Source organism: Pogona vitticeps, chromosome 3, assembly GCF_051106095.1.
Source record: "Pogona vitticeps strain Pit_001003342236 chromosome 3, PviZW2.1, whole genome shotgun sequence".
Classification (NCBI taxonomy): Eukaryota; Metazoa; Chordata; class Lepidosauria; order Squamata; family Agamidae; genus Pogona; species Pogona vitticeps.
Window position 1 is genome coordinate 245,354,389 of NC_135785.1, and position 20,126 is coordinate 245,374,514.

Here is a 20,126-nt window from a genome sequence, read left to right on the forward strand (position 1 = left end):
GGCAGATTTGCCCCACCAGTAAGTCTTTATTAATACCACCCATTGGGGCGGCGGGGGGGAAACAAGCATTTAACCCTTGCAGTGCAGGAGCAGTTGTTTTTTCTAAACTAAAACCTCAGCATTCAGGTTTTAATTGCAGTATTGGCACTTTGAAATAAATAACTTGATTTTGTGTTGCAGTTTGGGTACTCAGGCTCAAAAAGGTTCACCATCACTGCTCTAGATGCTGTAAGGCAGCAGCTTCCACCAACTTTAGACAAAAAATATGGCTGAGGAAGAATCCTGGAAATTGTGGTGAAACAATATCTGTGGGCCCACATGTTCCTTGTATCTTATTGATAAATAAATTAGTTAAACTTCTATACTGCTCATCTAGAACATGTCTACTCTGGGCAAGTTACACAAAATATAAAAAATAAACCAAGAAGGTATAAATGAACTAAAGATACAACCCAAATGAACAACAGAATCCAAGATGGAAAAAGAAAAATGAGCTAGGTGATGTTTGTAGGGAAGGCCTGCCTGTATAGCCATGTGTTAAGGTTGGTCTTAAAGGCTTATAGGGGCCATACCGAAGGGACAGTCATTTTCCCCTGGAACGCTCTTAGATTTTATGTGGAACATGACTCAGGACACTGCTAGATCAGGTCACACTTTTGTTTCCCATTTGGCCCAGTTTGGTGTTCTCTGGAAACATCTCTCTAGGGTTTCTGGTGTTTCTCCTTACAGTGGTGCCTCGCTAGACAATGATAATCCGTTCCACTGAAATCGCTGTTTAGCGAAACCATTGTCTAGCGAAAAGTATTTCCCCATTGGAATGCATTGAAACCTGTTTAATGTGTTCCAATGGGGAAGAATCGTCGTTGTCTAGCGCAGATTGGCCATAGGAAAGCCACTTTGCGAACCGCCAATCAGCTGTTTAAATCGCTGTCTTGCGAAGCTTAGGTCCTGAAAACACCTGTTTGCGAGCGTGGAGGGAGCTGTCAAAATTGTAGTCTAGTGAAAATCGTTTTGCGAAGCAGGGACCAAACATTGTCCAGCGAAATTCCCCCATAGGAATCACTGTTTTGCGAATCGCTATAGTGATTCAAAGAGCCAATGTCTAGTGAAAAAACTGTCATGTGGGGTAACTGTCTAGTGAGGCACCACTGTGCTTGCTTGTCGGAGTCCTTTGTGTTGGAAATCGCCAGTGATTGAATGTGGGATATCCTGTGTGCAGGGCATACAACCTGATATTGTATTTTTAGACTACAGCATCCAGAATCCCCCAATTTGCACAGTCACTTTCTTGGGCTGGTCTTTTTTCCAATGTAGACTTCACTTCCAGAGTGTGATGCGGGTACCACTGAAACAGTTCACCCCATCTCCAGACTCTGAGCCTTTCATATTAGCTTTCACGGGGGGGGGGGAGGTCTTTTAAAAATATACACCTGGCTTCTTGGATGTAGAAATCCAGTGGGGAGCTTGGCTTACATGTGTCCAACTAAATGGTATATATAGTGAAAATGTTTCAATTTCTGTGTGGCCGGGTCTGTGCCTCACGTATCCAAACAGGATTGAGGATGTTTGTTATTGTTTTTATCTGGAAAATGGGAGAGAAACAGTCATAGCTTTCTTTTTGCGCAGCTTCTTGTATAATCTTAAACTACCTACATTAACATTAATTAAAAATAGATTAGAATAATTGACCCTCCAAAATAACAAATGCTTCCATGTGTTTTTAGCTGTGTGGTTTTAAATTTCAAGAGAATTTATTGAGGCAAAATCGGATGGGTTCACAACATAGTTGTGTTTATCAAAGGGGGACTTTGGTGGTAGAAGATGAGAAACACTCGTATAAGAATCATTTTTCCTTCTCCCCAAAATATCACAGAGCAGTGGGAGGGAATGGTGCCTGTACTGGTCTTTCCAGCTGCCTCTCCATTCCAGCAAAAAACCGAAGGGGAAGAAAGTCTAGGCCCTTGTACCTTTCAACTTGTTCTTCCCTGCCTGGGAGCGCATTACAAATAAATGACAAAGCGTTCTGGGAGGGAAGGCTCTCTCAGCCACCCAAAGCATGCCAGCGAGCCAGTTTCTACTTGCTGCTGGAGCAGAATAAAGTGAGCTTGCTTGAATACACAAGCCAGCACGTCCAAGGACCAGAGGGACTGGGCTGGGGCGTGGAGAGGGCGTCATGTGTAAAGGAGAAGTGTTTTAAGATGGGTGCTGCAAGCTACAACGAAACGAAAGCAGATCGTAAGCGAAGCAGAATCTAGTTCTCAACAGGCCAAACCGTTAAAAGGCAAGGAGCGACGATGTGGTGAGCAAAATTCCTTTAAACTTGTGGGGGGTTGGGGTTGAGGAAGAGTTTCTTCTGCAGAAAACCGGAGTCACAACTCTGGACTGGAGAGACTCGCCGTTTAGCTGACTTCACAATCTTTTCTGAAAACTTGGCTCGTCGGTTTATCTGTTCAGCTATGGCTTTTCATTTCGCTTTGTTTGCTGTCAGATAAAACTCATTGTTGAACCATTCTGTGCAAAGAGAAAGCCTGGTCTGTGTTCTGGCTTCTTTAAAGGTGGCACAGGAGCACGCACACACACCCCTCTGGCATATCGCCTCCTTAACAGACATATGGTAGGCAGGATTCTACAGGATATTCTGTGTCCTTGAGTACTTCCGGAGATCAGAAATGTCACCCTTTGAGACTATGATTCCTTTGATGACCAGTGGCTGAGATATTCTGATTGTTGTCATCCCAGAAAGATTTTCCCCCCTTTTCTAATACGATTCCATACTAGGGAAAACATAGAGTCTGATTCCAACTCCCTGCTTCTTGGGATGGTGATAGAAGTAGAGGGATTCTAAATACAGTAGAGGGAATAGGGGACAACCCTAGCTACATTCTTTGGTGAATTAAAAAAATCCAGATAGTTATGGAAATGTTGAGTTAGTACAGCAACATTGTTTTGAGCTGGTGAATTAACATACACAGGAAACATAACCAGCAAAATTGCATCAACACTAGGTCAAGATATTTTATTAGCATCAGCTGCTCCTAGCAGTTGACAACAGGTGGACAGAACTGTATGTAAGAAGGCATGACAGCATGTATCCAGTTAACATTCTGGTCATTGAACAAGAGTCTCAGGGGCCCTTTTGTTAAACATATACACATCTAGATCAAAAATGCAGCTCCTCCAGGTGTTGTTGGCCTGCATCTTGTAGCATTGCTTACCATGGGGTAGGATGACTAGGGGTTAGAGGAGTTGCCATCTGACATTTGATAGGCTGTATTTTGCACATTGAGTTGAAACCAGAGGTTAGAATCATAGAAACATGAAGTTGGAACTATAAGACCATCGAGTCCAACCCCTTGCTCAATGCAAGAAAGAAAGAAAGAAAGAAAGAAAGAAAGAAAGAAAGAAAGAAAGAAAGAAAGAAAGAAAGAAAGAAAGAAAGAAAGAAAGGTTGCATGGGAAAGGTATGCATTTTTGGAATTTGTGTGTCCAAAATCTTTCTAGCGACTTCGCCATAGGCTATACTTTTAGCAGCTTCTGTGAGTGGTTGTCCAAGAAGGTAATTTCTGCACACTTTGATTTAAACATATCATATGATATTACACAGTGCAAAAAGACTCCTTATATTAGTATTAAATTATTGAAGCATCAGCAGCAAACTAAATAGGAATACGAATTTTCAGCCTGTGAAGCAAAATATCTCAGTAGTCATTGGGCAAAATCCTGTTTTGTAACTTTGCATCAGGACAACCTGTATCAGCTGCTGGGAGCATTTAATGTAATTAAAAGTTTATTCCCTTCTTTTTAGGTTCTGTGTCTCTCTAGGGGTTTCTTTTGCCCCTAAGAAGTCTTTGGGAGCCTTGGGACAAAGAGTTGGGGGAAGCCTTTTGAGCTATTGAACTACTGAGCTGGATAGTTCAGTGGTTTAGGTATCTGACTGTGGGGCTAGGGGTTGGGAGTTTGATTCCCCACTGTGCCTCCTTGACAGGGGCTGGACTTGATGACCTTCTAACCTGCAGTTTTAAAATTATTATTATCATCATTTTCCTTTTTTTGCATTTGGACTTTGGAGCCACATGTATCTCTAGATAGAATGGTTGCTGGAATTGAGATATATGTGGATAGATTATGGTGATTACATCTGCATCCTCAAAGCTTTCTACTGGGAGCATCTTCAGCAGACACGTGTGTGTTTCGAACATGTACATCATGACTGAATTTGTATTAATTCAGCAGAATTTATTGTTTTAGTGATAATAATATTTTGTGCACAAAGTCAGTGTAAATTAATTGTAGTTCATATTGGTTTAATTAATATTCCAGCGTTATCCAGGATCCACTGTGATAAAATGTGGTTTATTTTATATTTACAGTGAGGAGGTAAGTTTATGCCCAGTAGGAGAAGTACAGTGGCGCCTCGCATAGCGACGATAATCGGTGCAGCAAAAATCGCTGCAAAGCAATTTCGTCACTATGCGATATTAAAAAGCCCATAGGAATGCATTGAAACCCCTTCAATGCGTTCCTATGGGCTTCAGACTCACCTTTAAGCGAAAATCCTCCACATGGCAGCCATTTTCGCTACCCAGTAAGCAAGGAATCTGTCCCTAAACACAGCGGGTGGCCATTTTTTTTACCCAGCGGCCATTTTGGAACCGCCGATCAGCTGTTAAAAAATCATTGCTTTGCGATGATCGGTAAGCGAAACAGGGTATCGATCATCGCAAAGCAAAAAAAAACCCATTCAGACCATCACAAAGCGATCGCAAAAGCGATCGCAAAAAGTTAATTGCTATGTGATTTCGTCGTTAAACAGGGCGCCCGTTAAGCGAGGCACCACTGTATTGAGGTTTCTCTGTGTTAGTTTTGGTGCACAGTTTGGAAACATGTGTTCTCCGAATTCTGTTGGATTGCAACTTATATCATCTCTCATTCTTATCTAGGGCTAATAACTGAAGTCCAAAACTCCTAAAGAGCCACAAGGTACTCACCCCTTTGAGAATATCCATAAACTGAAGTGAGCTTCAGCTTTTTTCACCACTGCCCAGTTTACATAGGAGGGAAGGGAGAAGCCATGTGTAGTGTGATTCTCCATAATATGCCATGAAACTAACTCCAGGGAGATGTGCACAGGATTGCAACTGAATTATTTTTGCCTCCTGAATCCTGATCATTGTGTCTTACCAGAAAGCTTCTCTTTCACTAGGGCAAAATATCCAGATGCTGATTTTTTTGTTCAGAGCAAGCATTCAAGCAATGTTTAATTTCTTGACAGATATGATCGCTTTGCTGCAGGTGCCCATATGTCATCCAAACCAGAAGAGATGGCAAAGGTGAGTCGCCGAACAGTTTTATGCCCCATCCACCCTAGCAGAGTTTAACACTCATCCTCACTTGCCTTTTGGAATTTACATAGTACGCAAGATGATTTTTAAAAGCACTCTAATAGCTAAGGGGCCCTACAGCAGTTGTGGATATGTGGGAGACCTAGTCTTGGAAGACATTTAGATAAATAGACTGTAGTTTCTTTTAGAGAGAAGGGAATCATGGAAAATGGATCCAAGAACTCTGCACAACCCTTAGCACTCTATTTTATTGTTCCTTTTATTTTGAATGATAATGCTCTTGTATTCTTGAAGGCTTGTAGGTTTTTCATGGTTGTTAGGAAGAAAAACCTTCGGAATACGGCCAAACATTTCGACAGTTCTAACTCCTGTCCTCTGAAGATGCTGGCCACAGAGACTGGTGAAATGTTAGGAAGAAAAACCTTCAGAACACGGCCAAACAGCCCGAAAAACCTACAGCAACCAATGCTCTTCTTGGTTGAAAATCCTGTTTACACAGCTGTCCTGCTCAACTGGCAGCATCAACTGTGGCGATTTCTTGGAAATAAAAATTTGCTGATCCCCACCTCATCCCCTCTTGAAAGTCTTGAGGCTCCCATGGAATCACTTCCATCGCGTCTCATTTGGAATTGTTCGACCACGCGCCACTTTCTCTCAGCAGGTGCAATCTAAAGATTTGGTTGCCTTGTTGTGCAGCACTGCTCTTTTTAAGGCTTAAATGCCAATCCTGTCTCAAGTTTCTCCCCCTGCCTAATACTAGAGAACTAGTCTGTTTGATGGCCATGTTACTCTCCTTAACTTTTCTTTATTTTATTTGTAATGTGCTGTTTGAACAAATAACCCTGAACCATGCTCAACTCTGTTTTTTGCAGTTGGTTTCATTGTTCTTTTTATTGTCTGTTTGTTGTCAAATGCCAAATTGGTGGTTCCATTATTGGACTTACCTTTTGTGTGACCTTCTCTGGTAATCGTTTGGATTCAAGAGAAAGGCAAAAATAAATGAAACAGGCAAACAAATATAACCCAGGTCCTAACGTCAGGTTCCCTTCCCATCCACTTCACCTCACCTGTTGTCACTGAAATGCACAGATGTGCGGTGGCGAGGTAATGGTGTGAATTTTCACTGAGGTTTGGAGGAGATGCTTCTCGAAAGATGGCCGATCCTTGCATCTCCGTATTTAAGGTTTTGTGTTTTTATGCCAGTGACTGTCATCGTCACATCATGCAATGCTATGTCACAAATGGAAGATAAGACAGAAAATAAGAGAGCCCAGCACCACTAGAATGCTGTGATTAATTCTTTTTAGCTTGGGCTTGTGAAGAGAGAAGGAAAGCTACTCCTCTTCTAGTTGGAAATGGTTTTTTATAACACTTTTCTTCTTGAGATTTCTTTCAGCTGCAGATGAATCCCAGGACAATCCTTGGAAATCATCAACATAATTGGTTCAGTGTTCTATTGTTAAAGTTAACACAGTGATTTATCAAAGTGTCCCCAGGGGTTAAAGTGTGACAGGGAACAGAGCCGGAAAAAGTGTGCAATGATATTGGGATGCATCCTCTATTCTAGACCAATTCTAGCCAGGGAGGAACCATAGAGCTGATTTTCCCGTTCTTTCTCTGTCAGCCGCAAACACTATACAAAATAAGACTTAATAAGAGAAAGAAGGGAATACATATAAGTATTCCCTTTCTGCCACTTGGCGCCAGAAAGGCAAGATATATATTTAATAGATAAATAGGGGTAGTGGCATAAGGGATTATACACCAGTTCCATGGATGATTTTTGTTCACAGCTGTATTAACAGGTCAAAAAGAACTCTTTCTCTCTCTATACAGTGGTACCTCGCTTAACTATTACCTCGTTAAACGACGAATCTGCTTGACGATTATGTTTTTGTGATTGTTTTTGTGATCGAAAAACAATGTTCTAATGGGGAAAAAATGCTTTACAATAATCGGTTCTCTGCTTCAGGAACTGATTTTTCGCTTTACAACAATCAAAACAGCTGATCGTCGGGTTTCCAAAATGGCTGCCCGCTGTGCAAAATGGCTCCCCACTGTTTTTAGGACGGATTTTTCGCTATACAGGGAGCAGAAAATGACTGCCCTATGGAGGATCTTTGCTGGAGGAGCAGGTATTTCGCCCATTGGAACGCATTGAACAGTTTTCAGTGCATTTCAATGGGCTTTTTTATTTCACTTGACGACGATTTCGCTCTACAGCAATTTTGCTGGAACGGATTAACGTCGTCAAGCGAGGCACCACTGTATATATATCTATATCTTTGGTGTATAAATATAAAGTATGCTTCCAAATTTAATCCAGATAAATGCTGCATTAAATTAGGGCACATTAATCTTATATATTAGTAGCTAACTCATTCTGCAAATATGAATCTTACACAGTCAACCAAGTACAAAAGGCAGGTATCAGCAGGTTCATGGAAACTCTTAAGGTTCTCACAAGTATTCAAATATCCTTTAAAATTACCCTAAATGGAAGTGGAAGACCAAATTAGCCGAGTGATGCATGCTCTGACTCCAGAGTGCTAACAGATTTTTGGGGTTGGAGGAGAACAGAATAGGCGAAATGAAATGCCGTTTTTGGGGGGTGGGTGAGGACTGGTTAGCTGGGCCCCTGAACAAATGCACTCAGCGCTGCAACAGTTTGCTGAGTCCTCAGTTGTGAATTCTATACAAAATAAGACTTAATAAAAGTTAGATTTTTCGTCATCTGTGTTACAAAGTCCACAGAAGGAGTGGACAGACATAACCGTTGATAAAACATTAGCTCTTGACTCCTGTCCCTTTTCTTTGGAATTTATACTGGAAATGCTTCTTCCACTAGACGGAAACACTTGACTCCCCTTTGCCCTCTGAACCAGCGAAAATGGGCTTTGAGGCAAACCAAGCTGAGATGTTGGAGGACAGCACATGCACATGGAATGAGCAGCTAGAAAATGAACTCCTACGAGGTAAGTCCATCTTCTTGCTCCATAAAAGTGGGGCAAAAAAATCTGGATAAGAGGAATGGTACCTTTAGTACCCTGGAGGTGGAATGACTATACTTCTTTTGTGCTCTTTTAGCTTAATTCACAATAAAGAATGACTGTGTTATATGCAGGGTAGTGCCTTTCCCCCCCTCACATGGGCTAGTCTAGTCTCCAAAACTGTTACAGTGTTTACTTTTAGACCTTGGCATGTTGATTTCTTTAAGGAAAGATCGTTCAGTTATCCTTAGGTCAGGAGACAAAACTGGGACTATTTTGCTATTAAACAATGGAGATAAATCAGGGCTGAATAAACGTATTTTTAACCTATTAGTAGTGATCCACTGAAGCGTACCATAAATGATGTCCCAAAATCAATGTTGGTTAAGCCATAGGGAATAAGTTGTTGTTTGTGCATTTCTTCTTTGCACACTCTGATTTCTTCTCTGACTTACTGGTAAACCAAAAAATGCTGATATATCTGAATCAAGTTTGACCTGACAGATGAACTGTAGTCCACAGCAACCATTGTTCATTTACGTTGGATACAGTGGTAAACAAGTAATGCTCAGAAATTTTGTTTGTGCACCTTATTCTGATATTAAATTGTTCTGTGGCTTCCAATGACTGTGGAGACTACTACACCACCTAAAACCAAAACAGAGGCATTTTAGAAATGACTTGGGTGTTTTCCCAGCCTCTTGATCATGTTGGTTTCCTTTTGTTGTGGGAAGAGCATGTGTGAAACAGCCTTTGAAATTTAAAACTTTAAAATGCAGTAATTGGACAAAGAATATGGCTTTTAAAATATGCCCCCGAATCCCTGCATCTGTAGCCCTATTCTGACGTTAGAAAGTATATAGAAAACTCATATTAGAAAGTATATAGAAAACCCACTTTGTCTTCACCTCCATGACCCTTTTACACATAGAAGGCAACAAGTCAAAGAAGGACAGCATCCACTATCCATGGGGGCTCTTCATGTGAGTCAGGACCATGGAAAGCAAAGTTGGCCTTCTTTCCAATTGTCTTGAAATTCAAGAGGGAGAGGGCAGGGCTATAGTACTCCTCTCTACACATGTGTATTTTACTTTTTAAAAAACTTCTGATTAGGGCTTCTAGAATTCTAAAATTGGCCTGTGCAGGTGGATAAAAGCAACTCAAAAAACCCTTGATGATCATGCATAGTATTCCTAAAGGTGAAGGTACTCTTTATAAATAGTTCTCACTGCATTCCTGGTAGTTTAAATGTCTTCAAAAACTGGACTCAGATTTAATGTTTAACTTAAGTAAGGCTAATGTACAACTGCTTATTGACAAGCAGCTAGATTCTCACATTTTTTGAGACATTTACACTGAGCATTGTTATAACTCGTTCGTTCATATGCTATGTTACAGAGCTAAATATCACTGTTTGTGTAAGAAAGGAATGGGTAGCTGTGGTCCCCAAGATGTTTTTGATCTTTAGCTCTCATTAGCCCAAACTAGTAGAGCCAATGATGAAGCATTATATGAATTGCTGTCCTAAAGCATCAGGAATCTACAGTTGCCAAGGCCTGCTTTTAAGGATTTATATAACACCCCTTCATAGTGGCTTATATAGTAATAAAACATACATCACGCAACAATTGTTGTATAAGCCAAAGAAAGAAAAAATTGATTGTAGCAGCCAAAAAGAAAAAAATTAGAAAGCCTGGAGAAGTAAAAGACTTTGGCACCAAAAACGTAACAGAGTAAAGCTAGGAAAGCTGCCCTTGGGGAAGGAATTCTATAAATACACTACGATCAGTAGCAAGACTCTCTCTTGGGTTACCACCCTCCTCATTTCAAATGGTGAAGGAACCAGAAGGATATTTTCTTCTCAAAGCACATGGTTAAATGATATTTATCACATAATACACACATCTGATTTAAATATATTTTTAATACTTAAGATTTTTTTTTCCATCTAAAGTCTAGAAATTATTTTAAATGCAAAATTTATAACAAATGCTATTATTGATCTGTCCTTGTTCATAAATCACAACACTAAAAACAGAATTGTCTGGCTAAAAATAAAATTAAAACTTAGTAATGTTTCTTTAGAGAGTTTATATACAGCCTCGATTCAAGATGCTGGTTATTACCTATATAGCCCTAAATGATTTCTGACCCTGATACTGCTGGAATGTCTCTCTTCGACCTACTCAACCCATTGATTACATTTGTTGTCTAATTTTCTCTTGAATGCCTCCAGTGTTGGTGTGCTCACCACCTCCCGAGGTCATTGGTTCCATTGTCTTACTGCTTTAACAGTTAAGATGTTTTTCCAGGTATTCAGCCTAAATCTGGCTTCCTGTAGCTTGAGCCCATTGTTATTGTTAAAATTAGCAACACCTAAGAGGGTCAAAGAAGTTACCACCAGAAACCAGGCATTTTCAATTGTGGCCCCCATCTTTGGAATCTCCTTCATGGATTGCTGCCTTGTCGTGGTGAAGAGGCTTGAGTAATTCAGAGAAGCTATGGGCTATGCCATGGAGGGACACCCAAGATGGATAGGTCATAGTGGAGAGTTCTGACTAAACACGATCCACCTGGAGCTGGAACTGGCAAGCCACTCCAGTATCTTTGCCAAGAAACCCCCATGATTTTTTTCCCATGGGGTCACAAAGAGTTGGACACGAATTAACAACTAAAGAACAACTATCTTTGGAATTAATTACCAGTAAAGATGCCCTCTCTTCCAGTTTTTAAGAAGAAGCTACTTAAAACTGAATTATTTAAAGCTGCCTTTTATTAAAGTGTCACATTTGAAGTCCAGCTATGGTTTAAAGTTGTTCACTTATGTCACATTCAATGAATGATGTATTTTATTGTGTTTTGTTTGTTTATATAGTTTGTATTATTTTACCTGTAGTTTATATGTATGTGTTGTTAATTGCCCAGAGAGTGTGCACTACAACATTGGGCAGCATGTAAGACAGACAGACAGACAGACAGACAGATTAGAGCTGCTATATCCAATTTAATATAGTCCTGATGAAGTCCAAATCCCAGGAGGAGGTGAAAAAGAAATGTTTTCAGAATGATAGCAGCATTGTTGGAGGGGGGAGGCAGCTTTGTTTCTGTTGACCATTAAAAATTTGAATTGGACAGCTATACACTCCTGCAGAGATGCAAAGCTCCCTGAAACAAAAGGGTTGAAAAATGACATAGGTGTGGTAGGGAAAAAGATTGTGGTATTTGAGATTAATTAATACTTAATGCAATGCTTTAGAGTTCTGGGAAACCTTCAGTCTATGTTGATTTCAGTAAGTAGGTCAGTATTATTATCCCATACTGTAGGTGAAGGCATTGAGATGGTTGAGATAACAGCTTGCTGAAGGCCACCTACATGGCAGAGGCAAGGCCTGAACGTTGTAATCCACATTTCAGTCTCTTCACTACAGTGCTACATGAGTTATATCAGTGCTTCTTAACCTTTTTGAAAGAAATGCCCCCTTGAGCCACTGAAGAAGTTATAATCGCCCCCCCTCCCCACGGTGATGATATCTTATTTACTTATTTATTTGTTTGTTTGTTTGTTTAAGACACTTAAATCCAATGACCGCTGAAAACAAAATTCAATTCCAAGAAAATGAAATGCTCCCAAAAAGTACAGTAAGATTTAATGATTTTGTTGCAAGCAAATTTTAAGACGCAAAAAGAAATATAAAAAGGGCATAAAAACAAACCGCAATGCAGGAACTAAAAATTTCAAGACAAAAACTCTGAAACTAAATTAAGATTGGAGGAAAATATATATTCATGCACACTGTAAAAAGGCTGCAGCCATCTTCACAGGTTTGGCTTGCTCCAGTGCCCCCCTACTGCCCCCTTTCTGCTCCAGCGCCCCCACACTGCCCCTTTTCGTTCTACTGCCCCCCTGAAAAATGAAATCGCCACCTGGGGGGCATTATCACCCACGTTAAGAACCACTGAGTTATATGACTATACCATATGTTATATCCCAAATAGAGGAGTGATTCACTTACACTCATGTTAGTTAAAGCTTGTTGTTTGTGTTATTACTATTTTAACTTATATACTACCCCATAGTTCTAGAGCACTCTCTGGGCTGTTTACAACATAGTTATGCAAACAACACTTGCATAGTTTTAAAATCTGTCAAATAACTTCCTATTTTTTAAATTGTTTCTCTTGTACTTCACCCTGAGATTTTGTAATGTTTACTAAATAAATAAGTATAAAATAATAAATTCACAACTCTGGGTATTATGACAGGCTTTTGAAGTCTAACATTTTAACTGGTACTCCAGTGGGCAAGGCAGGCTGTCTCTTTTTAAGGCTCTTAAAATGTTGCTACATTTTAAAGTCCTGTATCCCTCAAAAGAGAATGAGAAATCTTTTTCCCTTCTGTGCATTTATCTTCAATGACCCTTGATCTCTCCTTGTTTCTCCTCCATCTTCCTCATATATCTCAGACTGAGGCAAATGAAAAGGGAAGTGTGATTGTATTATGCTCAGATGAGAGAAATTAAAGAACATAAAAACTGGAAGAATCATAGCATTATAGAGTTTGAAGAGGCCTATAAGGCCATTAATACCAAACCCCTGCACAATGCAGGACTCCCAATCAAAGCAGATCTGACAGATGGTTGTCCAATTTTCTCTTGAAGGACAGAGGATAAAAAGGCCAGCTGGTAATGGGTAAATAAATCCATGTAAACTGTGGAGAACACAGAAAGCTGAGAGGGGAGATGGACTGCTTGGGAAACAGAAGGTCCTTGAATTGGAGGCTAACTGAGGTGTTAAATAGGTGGAATATGTTGTGGCTATAGGAATACGACTTGGTAGGCAGAAGTTTTTATCTTTATTCTAACCCGAAGAAGAATTCAGCTTGATCCAGAATGCTTCAATAAAATCAAGAGGGTGTTCAAAGTGGCTTTGGACCAAAAAAAAGAGGCAAGGATGGGATAGGAAACCACTTTCAGTCCAAGGGCTAAATTCAATTTCAGAGAAAAATTTTAGGGGTCACATTCCAGGGCTGGCTGATCTAAAGGCAAAAGGATGAGATCAAAACAGCAGCATATTTTTAGCTTACATCTCTTAAACACTAGGTAATCATCAAACAGTAACATCATGGACAAAGGGACATAATCTTAACAGTAATCCCAGAGGGCGTATTAGAATAGTTTAGCTTCTCTTTAGCCCGAACTTCTCTTTCCAGGCTATAGTACTTGATAGAAGAAGTATGTTTCTAGCAGGTCCTGATTCTAAAAGATGAGATTTGTCCAAAATGATGGTGAGGCTTTGTGATTCCTTTTGTCTTAGTACTTAGTTCAATTTTCCTTAAATATTTTGGAATGTCCCGTTTACTTGGATATTTAGAGTGGATTACACAAGGAGTTGATAGTGCAAATAGCATGTTGATTTTATATAAAAAATAAGTATTTGCCTCTCTGTCTTTGTCTCCTTTTCAGTTCTAGGTAGTTTGGATGACCAGTTGGCACGGGAGCAATCTCAAGAAACGGTGAATAGGAGGACTCCGATTCACTATGACTCCAGAGCATCAGAACTCAGTCATTATCCAACTATTAGTCCACATGGTATCCCTAGAGGAGTACAGAGAAATGATCCGAGCATGTTTTTGTCAGATGGAACAAGGACACTGAGAGCCAGAGATAACCACAGAACTTTGTCCAGACCAAGGGTGTTTTATGATACATATATGAAAAGGCACCATACAGCAGACTACACAGCTGGGGATACATATGTCAGAAGGTCTCCAGCCCTTCGGAGAGAAAATTCTACTCGTTCTCTTGGACATTCCTCAGAAGGAAGCTTGAAGCTTCATTCCGGACCAAACACCAGTGGCTTTGGACACAAGAACTTCGCAACAGTTAACAGAAGCTGTTCTTTGTCATGTCTTGCAAGGGGCCAGTCCCTGGCATCTGTTGACCAGCTTTCCACAGCTGCCCTGCATTATCCTTTGGAAAATGACAGAGGCTTCACACAAAGGAACTATCGCCGACACACTAAGCGGACTCCCTTATCATCCATTGTATGGAATCAACCACAGTCTTCTGAAAATTCACCATATGCAGATAGACTTCTTAGAACACAGTCATTAATGGAGTTCGGGCCGACATTTGAAGATACACTTCCTTGTTCTCCACGGGAGAACACAAGGTATGAATTTTACAGATCGAAAGAGTATTACAGAAGAGTGGGGCCAAATAGAACTCATTCCGTATTTGCTAAGAAACATGTGGATCCTCTGTATTTTGACAATCAGGATAATTATTTATTACATCAGATGGAAAGGAACAGTTCAAAGTCCTATTACAGATATCCATCATTTCATGGTAGGATGAACCAGTCGCCCAAAAGCTTTCCTTCTGGAAGAACAGAGGAGCATTTTTTGGGGTCTGACAGCCACCGGTTTTACAGCGATGAGGTCTTTGTTACCCCTGATACTGACTTTGAAATGATTCCAAGTAATCTCAGCAACTGGCCAAATGTCTGTATGAAAAAAAGTGGTTCATGGGTATGGGATCATGACTCCCAAGACCATATATGGGGCGTAGATCATCTAGAAGGTTTAAAAAACAGATTGTTTTCAAAGCATCCAGATGGCATCCAGAGACATACAGCATATGACCTTTATGTTCCAAAAAGCCAAACAAAACAGGCTGTACAACAAAATCTACTCATTGGAGCTGATCAGAATCCCTCAAAGACTGTTCAAACCAACGAATATTTCCAAGTACGTGCCTCAGAGGAGGTGAGAAATCCTGCCCATATCCAGTCAGGTAAAATGGAAGGTGAACCTACTAAAGGAGAGAAATTAAGACTAGTTTCTAGGCAAAGGGATACCAGCAGTCCAGCAGAGTCTCATATATCTCCTTCTTTGAATTCATCTTCAGCTGCCCTATCAAGAAAGCCAACTAAATTGACTTCAATAAGAAATATTGACAATATATATTTATCAAATATTCACAAAAGAGAAGGACAAAGAAATCAAGGGGATTGTTCTATAAACAGTGATCTTGATCAAATGCATCCGTCATATTTAACTGCTAAGAGTACAAGGGCAATGAATCAAAACTCACAACAAGAGAAGCATCAGTCAGAAAACTTAGGAACTTTTATACACAACAAGGCATCTGGGAATATTTGTTCAGCTGTTTTCAGCAAAGGCCCTGAAGTATTTGCACATGATGAGTTACCATATTCTTGCGCTGAAAGTATCCACAAGCATAATAGATTTGTTAAACATGGAACTAGCAACAGTATTTCTGGTCCTCCCAGTAACAGTCCTCCAAAATCTCCTACAAAGAACTACACCTTTCCAAGAAAATCAGCCAGTATTGATGGCAGTGTTTTATCTGAGAAATCTCTTTCTCAATTTCACCCTTCCAGGCAAACGCCATACAGAAATGAGAAACATGTAGGAGATTATTTAGAAGCACTTGGATCAAGTAAAATGGAAAACATTTATTCAAAGAAGAGAGATAAAATCACCTTAAATCCAGCTCACTCTTCCTTAAATCCTTCATTCAAAGATTTAACTTGTGATGAAATTCCACAAACTAAAGATAGCCATTTGCAGTTAACTCAAGATTCTAAGCATTCTTTAGATGGTACTAGTACAGTTGCCAGCAAATTGGAAAAAGAAGTCTTGTGTGACCCAGACAAATCTGAAATGTCAGAGTTTTCTGAGTGTGAGGAAATGTACACAAGAAATCCTTTAAAGCAATACAAAACAACTAGTACCCTTACAGTTAGCATAGAGGAAGATAATGTAAAATACCAAGAGTTGATTTCAGTTTATTATACATTACCACGGAAACGTTCAAGGACTTTGTGCAACCTCTTCCTAGATGATACTAAAATGGATGCTGAGTCATCTTCTCCAACAAAAAAATCTTCACCCCCTCAAAAGAAATATGTTCATGTTCATTTAGCAACTGTGTCATTTCCTTCCAGTTCAGAAAAAGGAAAATGTGATTCTCTTGGCAAAATATCAATTGCTTCTGATATGCAGCAAAACTCAAAGATGTCAAGTGATGCTACTAAGGAAGGTACCCATATTCCAGACACCACCACAGATAGAGCACCTACTATTCTGTCACCAAGTATGGTACATAATAAAGATGAAACAGTCACAACAGAAGAATCAGAATTTGCATTTTCCAACAGGATAGCATCACTTGGTTTTCTGAGTGACTCCAAATCCAGCAAAATTGTGGATGACTCTCTCTGTGCTGTCACCAACACACTGTGCAATCAACATGTTGACAAGGGTCCTTCACCACTGAATAAGGGGTCAAAAATTGACACATCCTCAACCCTCAAGCTATCTAATTCCACACATAACAAAACCACTCCAGGGAATCTTGTTGCAACTTCTTCTGCAATGAATACTCAAAAAGGAAGACCTCTTCTCTTTCCACCATCAACTGAGCCAGTGTCAAGCAACAATTCACATATTCCACATTCAGTTGATAATAATAAGGAAATAACGCACATTGCTGATTCAGAAATCAGTACCACAGACTGTGCTAAAGATAGCTTTAGACAAGATGCTAAGAACAAAGAAAATGTGCGTTTTCTGTATCACAGTATTTCCAGAAAGGCAGATAAGTTGCAGCTAAAAAATGAAAGTGTAAGTAGTAGCAGACAAGAAGTATTAACCTCAGAGACAAAAGTGTGTTCAGATTTCCAGAAGCAAACTCCACTGGTGGATGTAGCTTCTACAGTTCATCCTGAATTTCAGCTTAATAAAAGTGCTTCAGAGTACAGAAAATCTGCACAAGAGGCGAAGCATCAGAATTCTGTAATACATAAAATTTGCAAAGCTTCACAAAGATCTGAGACATACTCTACAAATAATCACAATCCTAACTCTAAAGATCAGCTCATAAGTACCACTCAGGGTCTATCAGATGATTCAGCATCTGAAAATAAGCAAAGCTCAGATTGCACTAAAGACAAAACTAGTGATATAGAAAAAAGAAAAAATAGGCCATCAATTAAAAACAAACTTGCAGCCATTTATAAAACAAGCCGAAAGTTTTCCAGTAAGAAAAGCTTGACTCTGAAACCACACATAAGTAACATAGTTTCACAAAACGATAGCAGCTTTTCAGAAACCAGTAATTGTCACAGCATGTTAATTTCATCTGATACTCCCCAGGTGATTTTGCAAACAGAGAATGAGAAGCAGAGTCAGAACCCTTTAACTGATGAATTTGAAAACACAGCACTTGAACAACCTGAGAATAAAAAATCAGTAACTAATGAAGCCCCTTCATTGATCACCAATGAAATCAGGAGGCCATTTGCAAATTTATGCAACCAGAAGCATGAAATCCCTAGTCTGAGATTAAGTGATAAAAAACCTGCAGGCAAACATTCTACCATTTTGTTTTCTAAAGAAATTATGCCCAAGCTAAGTAGTCATTCTGAAACATATGATAAAGGTTTAGAAAATAACAATCCACTCACTTTCTCTAGAATTACAGATTCAGATCTAAATCAGAAGAATGAAAGGGACCGCAGTGTTGGTGAGCCTGTATTTTCCCCACTTTCATCTGATAAAAGTTCTAATATTCTTACCGCAAATTATTCCAAGGCAACTGTCTGTCCACCTCAGGAGGTGATTTCTCCAACAGAATCTGACCACTATCAAAATATAAAGCGTTCAAGTAGGTTAAGAAATCCCAGTCTATCTTGTGATGAGCCAGTCCTAAATCCCAGTAAAACATCACGTGAACGACATTTTTCAGAGAATTCCTATACAAGTGTTCTCCATAATCGCCTGTCCTCTGGAGGCAACACGATAAACCCTGGTAGTAGGTACAATCGGAAGTTTAAATCCCACTCTGAACTCTTGTCCTGTGATGAAAATGAGAACTGGGATGCCTGTGATGATAATAATAGGACCTTTGGTTCCAGGCGGGTGATGTATCCATCAATTGAATTTGGCATTTTTGGGAAAGAACAGCAACAGATTTTCTTAGACAACATAAAGAGATCGCTTACAGAAGGTCGGTTGTGGAGACCCTATTTTCTAAGCAATCCTCGTTCTCTGAGAAGGGAAGAGAGTATTTCCTTAAGCAGACCAGAGCTGTTGAGCTCAGGTTTTGCTGAAAGAAAAGTGTCGGCAGAAGGTGCGTCACCAAGAGTTCCTTCTCAGGCTCAGGGACAAGACTCTGCAGATTATTCTGATACAAACTCTGATACCACTACAGATGATGAATACTATCTAGATGGGAATGATAAAGAATCTGAACTCTGAGGGGCTGCAAGATAAGGCGAAGAAAAACTTTAATTGTTGGGTTGCCAGTTCCTAGGTAGTTTATAAAACTTGGAGATTGAAAATCTTGACTAGATTCCTACAAATACCTATTTGATCTCCAATCCTAAATACTCCTTTGCCATCATCACCTCATAAATCCAACAAAAAATTAGATCGCCTCCACAGAATCTTTAAAACAAACACAATCAGTCCCTTGTGGTGGTGAAAAAAAATGTTCTAAAGATTCTCAAATAAGTTTATTATCTCTTTCCACCCACCTATCCACCCTCATAATGGCTCCTGCACTGTTTTCAGCTGCATAACAAGAAACCAGCTGTGAAACTTCTTACCATGGAGATCCAGCAATTGCTCATTAGAATTTTTCTTTTTTAAAAAAAATTTGCTGGATTTATGCTCATGAATGAGACAAGGGGGCCCTACCTTCCCACCTACTCAGTACCAGATATCTCACTCTGGATATATAGGTATCTGGGTCAGTGTTTCATTTTTCAGAAATGGCAGCTTTGCACTCAGCAAAGTTTCTACAATCTATATATACTTGTTCCCTCTTAGTCCGTCAGTCTTGAATTTTCTTTATTTGAAACACATTTGGAGCATGTGTTGCTCCAAATCAGGGGGTTAATGTATGTAGACTGGATATACATATGTATATTTACTATGCTATACTAATATGTTTTGTTGTAATTAAGGAAGCAAATATTTAATATATTTACTTGCAGGACATAATACATGCAGCTCATCTACTCAGTGAATATTGTGCACTGAAGCACTCTTTTATAGATTATTTCGTAACAACGCAAGCAGGTCAAAATTAGTTTTCAATTCCACTGATACTGGTGTGAGAGCATTTGCCATCAAAATCAGTAGGACTTACCGTAAAATTGTTGGATATTAACCGCTCTGTGCCTTATTTTTTAACCAGCAGGTATCAAACATGTTAAAATGGTACTTAAAACCTGTTATACTGAACACTTCGTTAAAGAAGTGTACATAAAAGTTGAATATTTGTTTAAATATTATCTTGTTGTTTAGCGTAACACTTGAAATAACTAATAAGTAATATATTTATGCTGTTGGTCAATGCAACTTTAACTATTCCAATGGGATTAAAAGTCATGCACGTTGGTGAAAAAAGTATACTGTGTGTGTGTGTGTGTGTGTGTGTGTGTGTGTGTGTGTGTGTGTGAGAGAGAGAGAGAGAGAGAGAGAGAGCTGTTTAACTGTGAATTATTTTGGCCCCCCAAAAAGCATTGTATAAAAGAAGTGTAGTGAAGTTGTTTGTTGAAAATTTGTATATGTGATGAGAAATCCAACACGTTTGGTAACTCTTTCATGAAATAAATGTTTACAGGGACATGTCATGGTTCTTTAACTGTATTTCTCCCTTTGTACTTTACACTGTACAGTATATGTGTGCATTTGTACATGCATTGTCTTGTATTTTGTAATTATTTGCTTCATTTCATATTAAATTTGAAGGAAATTCTG

General features: G+C 39.4%; 1 protein-coding gene across 5 annotated transcripts in view; it reads left to right on the forward strand.

Moving 5' to 3' along the window:
* Positions 1-20,126, forward strand: part of EXPH5 (exophilin 5) — an 80,794-nt gene extending 60,668 nt beyond the window's left edge. For 3 of the 5 annotated variants that reach the window (XM_072993663.2, XM_020803150.3, XM_020803149.3), the window contains 3 exons: positions 5,273-5,330; positions 8,191-8,317; positions 13,795-20,126. In XM_072993663.2, coding sequence (XP_072849764.2) covers positions 5,273-5,330; positions 8,191-8,317; positions 13,795-18,617 — 5,008 coding nt within the window. In that variant the 3' untranslated portion in view covers positions 18,618-20,126. Of the gene's footprint in view, positions 1-1,902; positions 2,300-5,272; positions 7,227-8,190; positions 8,318-13,794 lie in introns of those variants that run through there. The other 2 variants (XM_020803148.3, XM_072993664.2) reach the window with 2 other exon arrangements.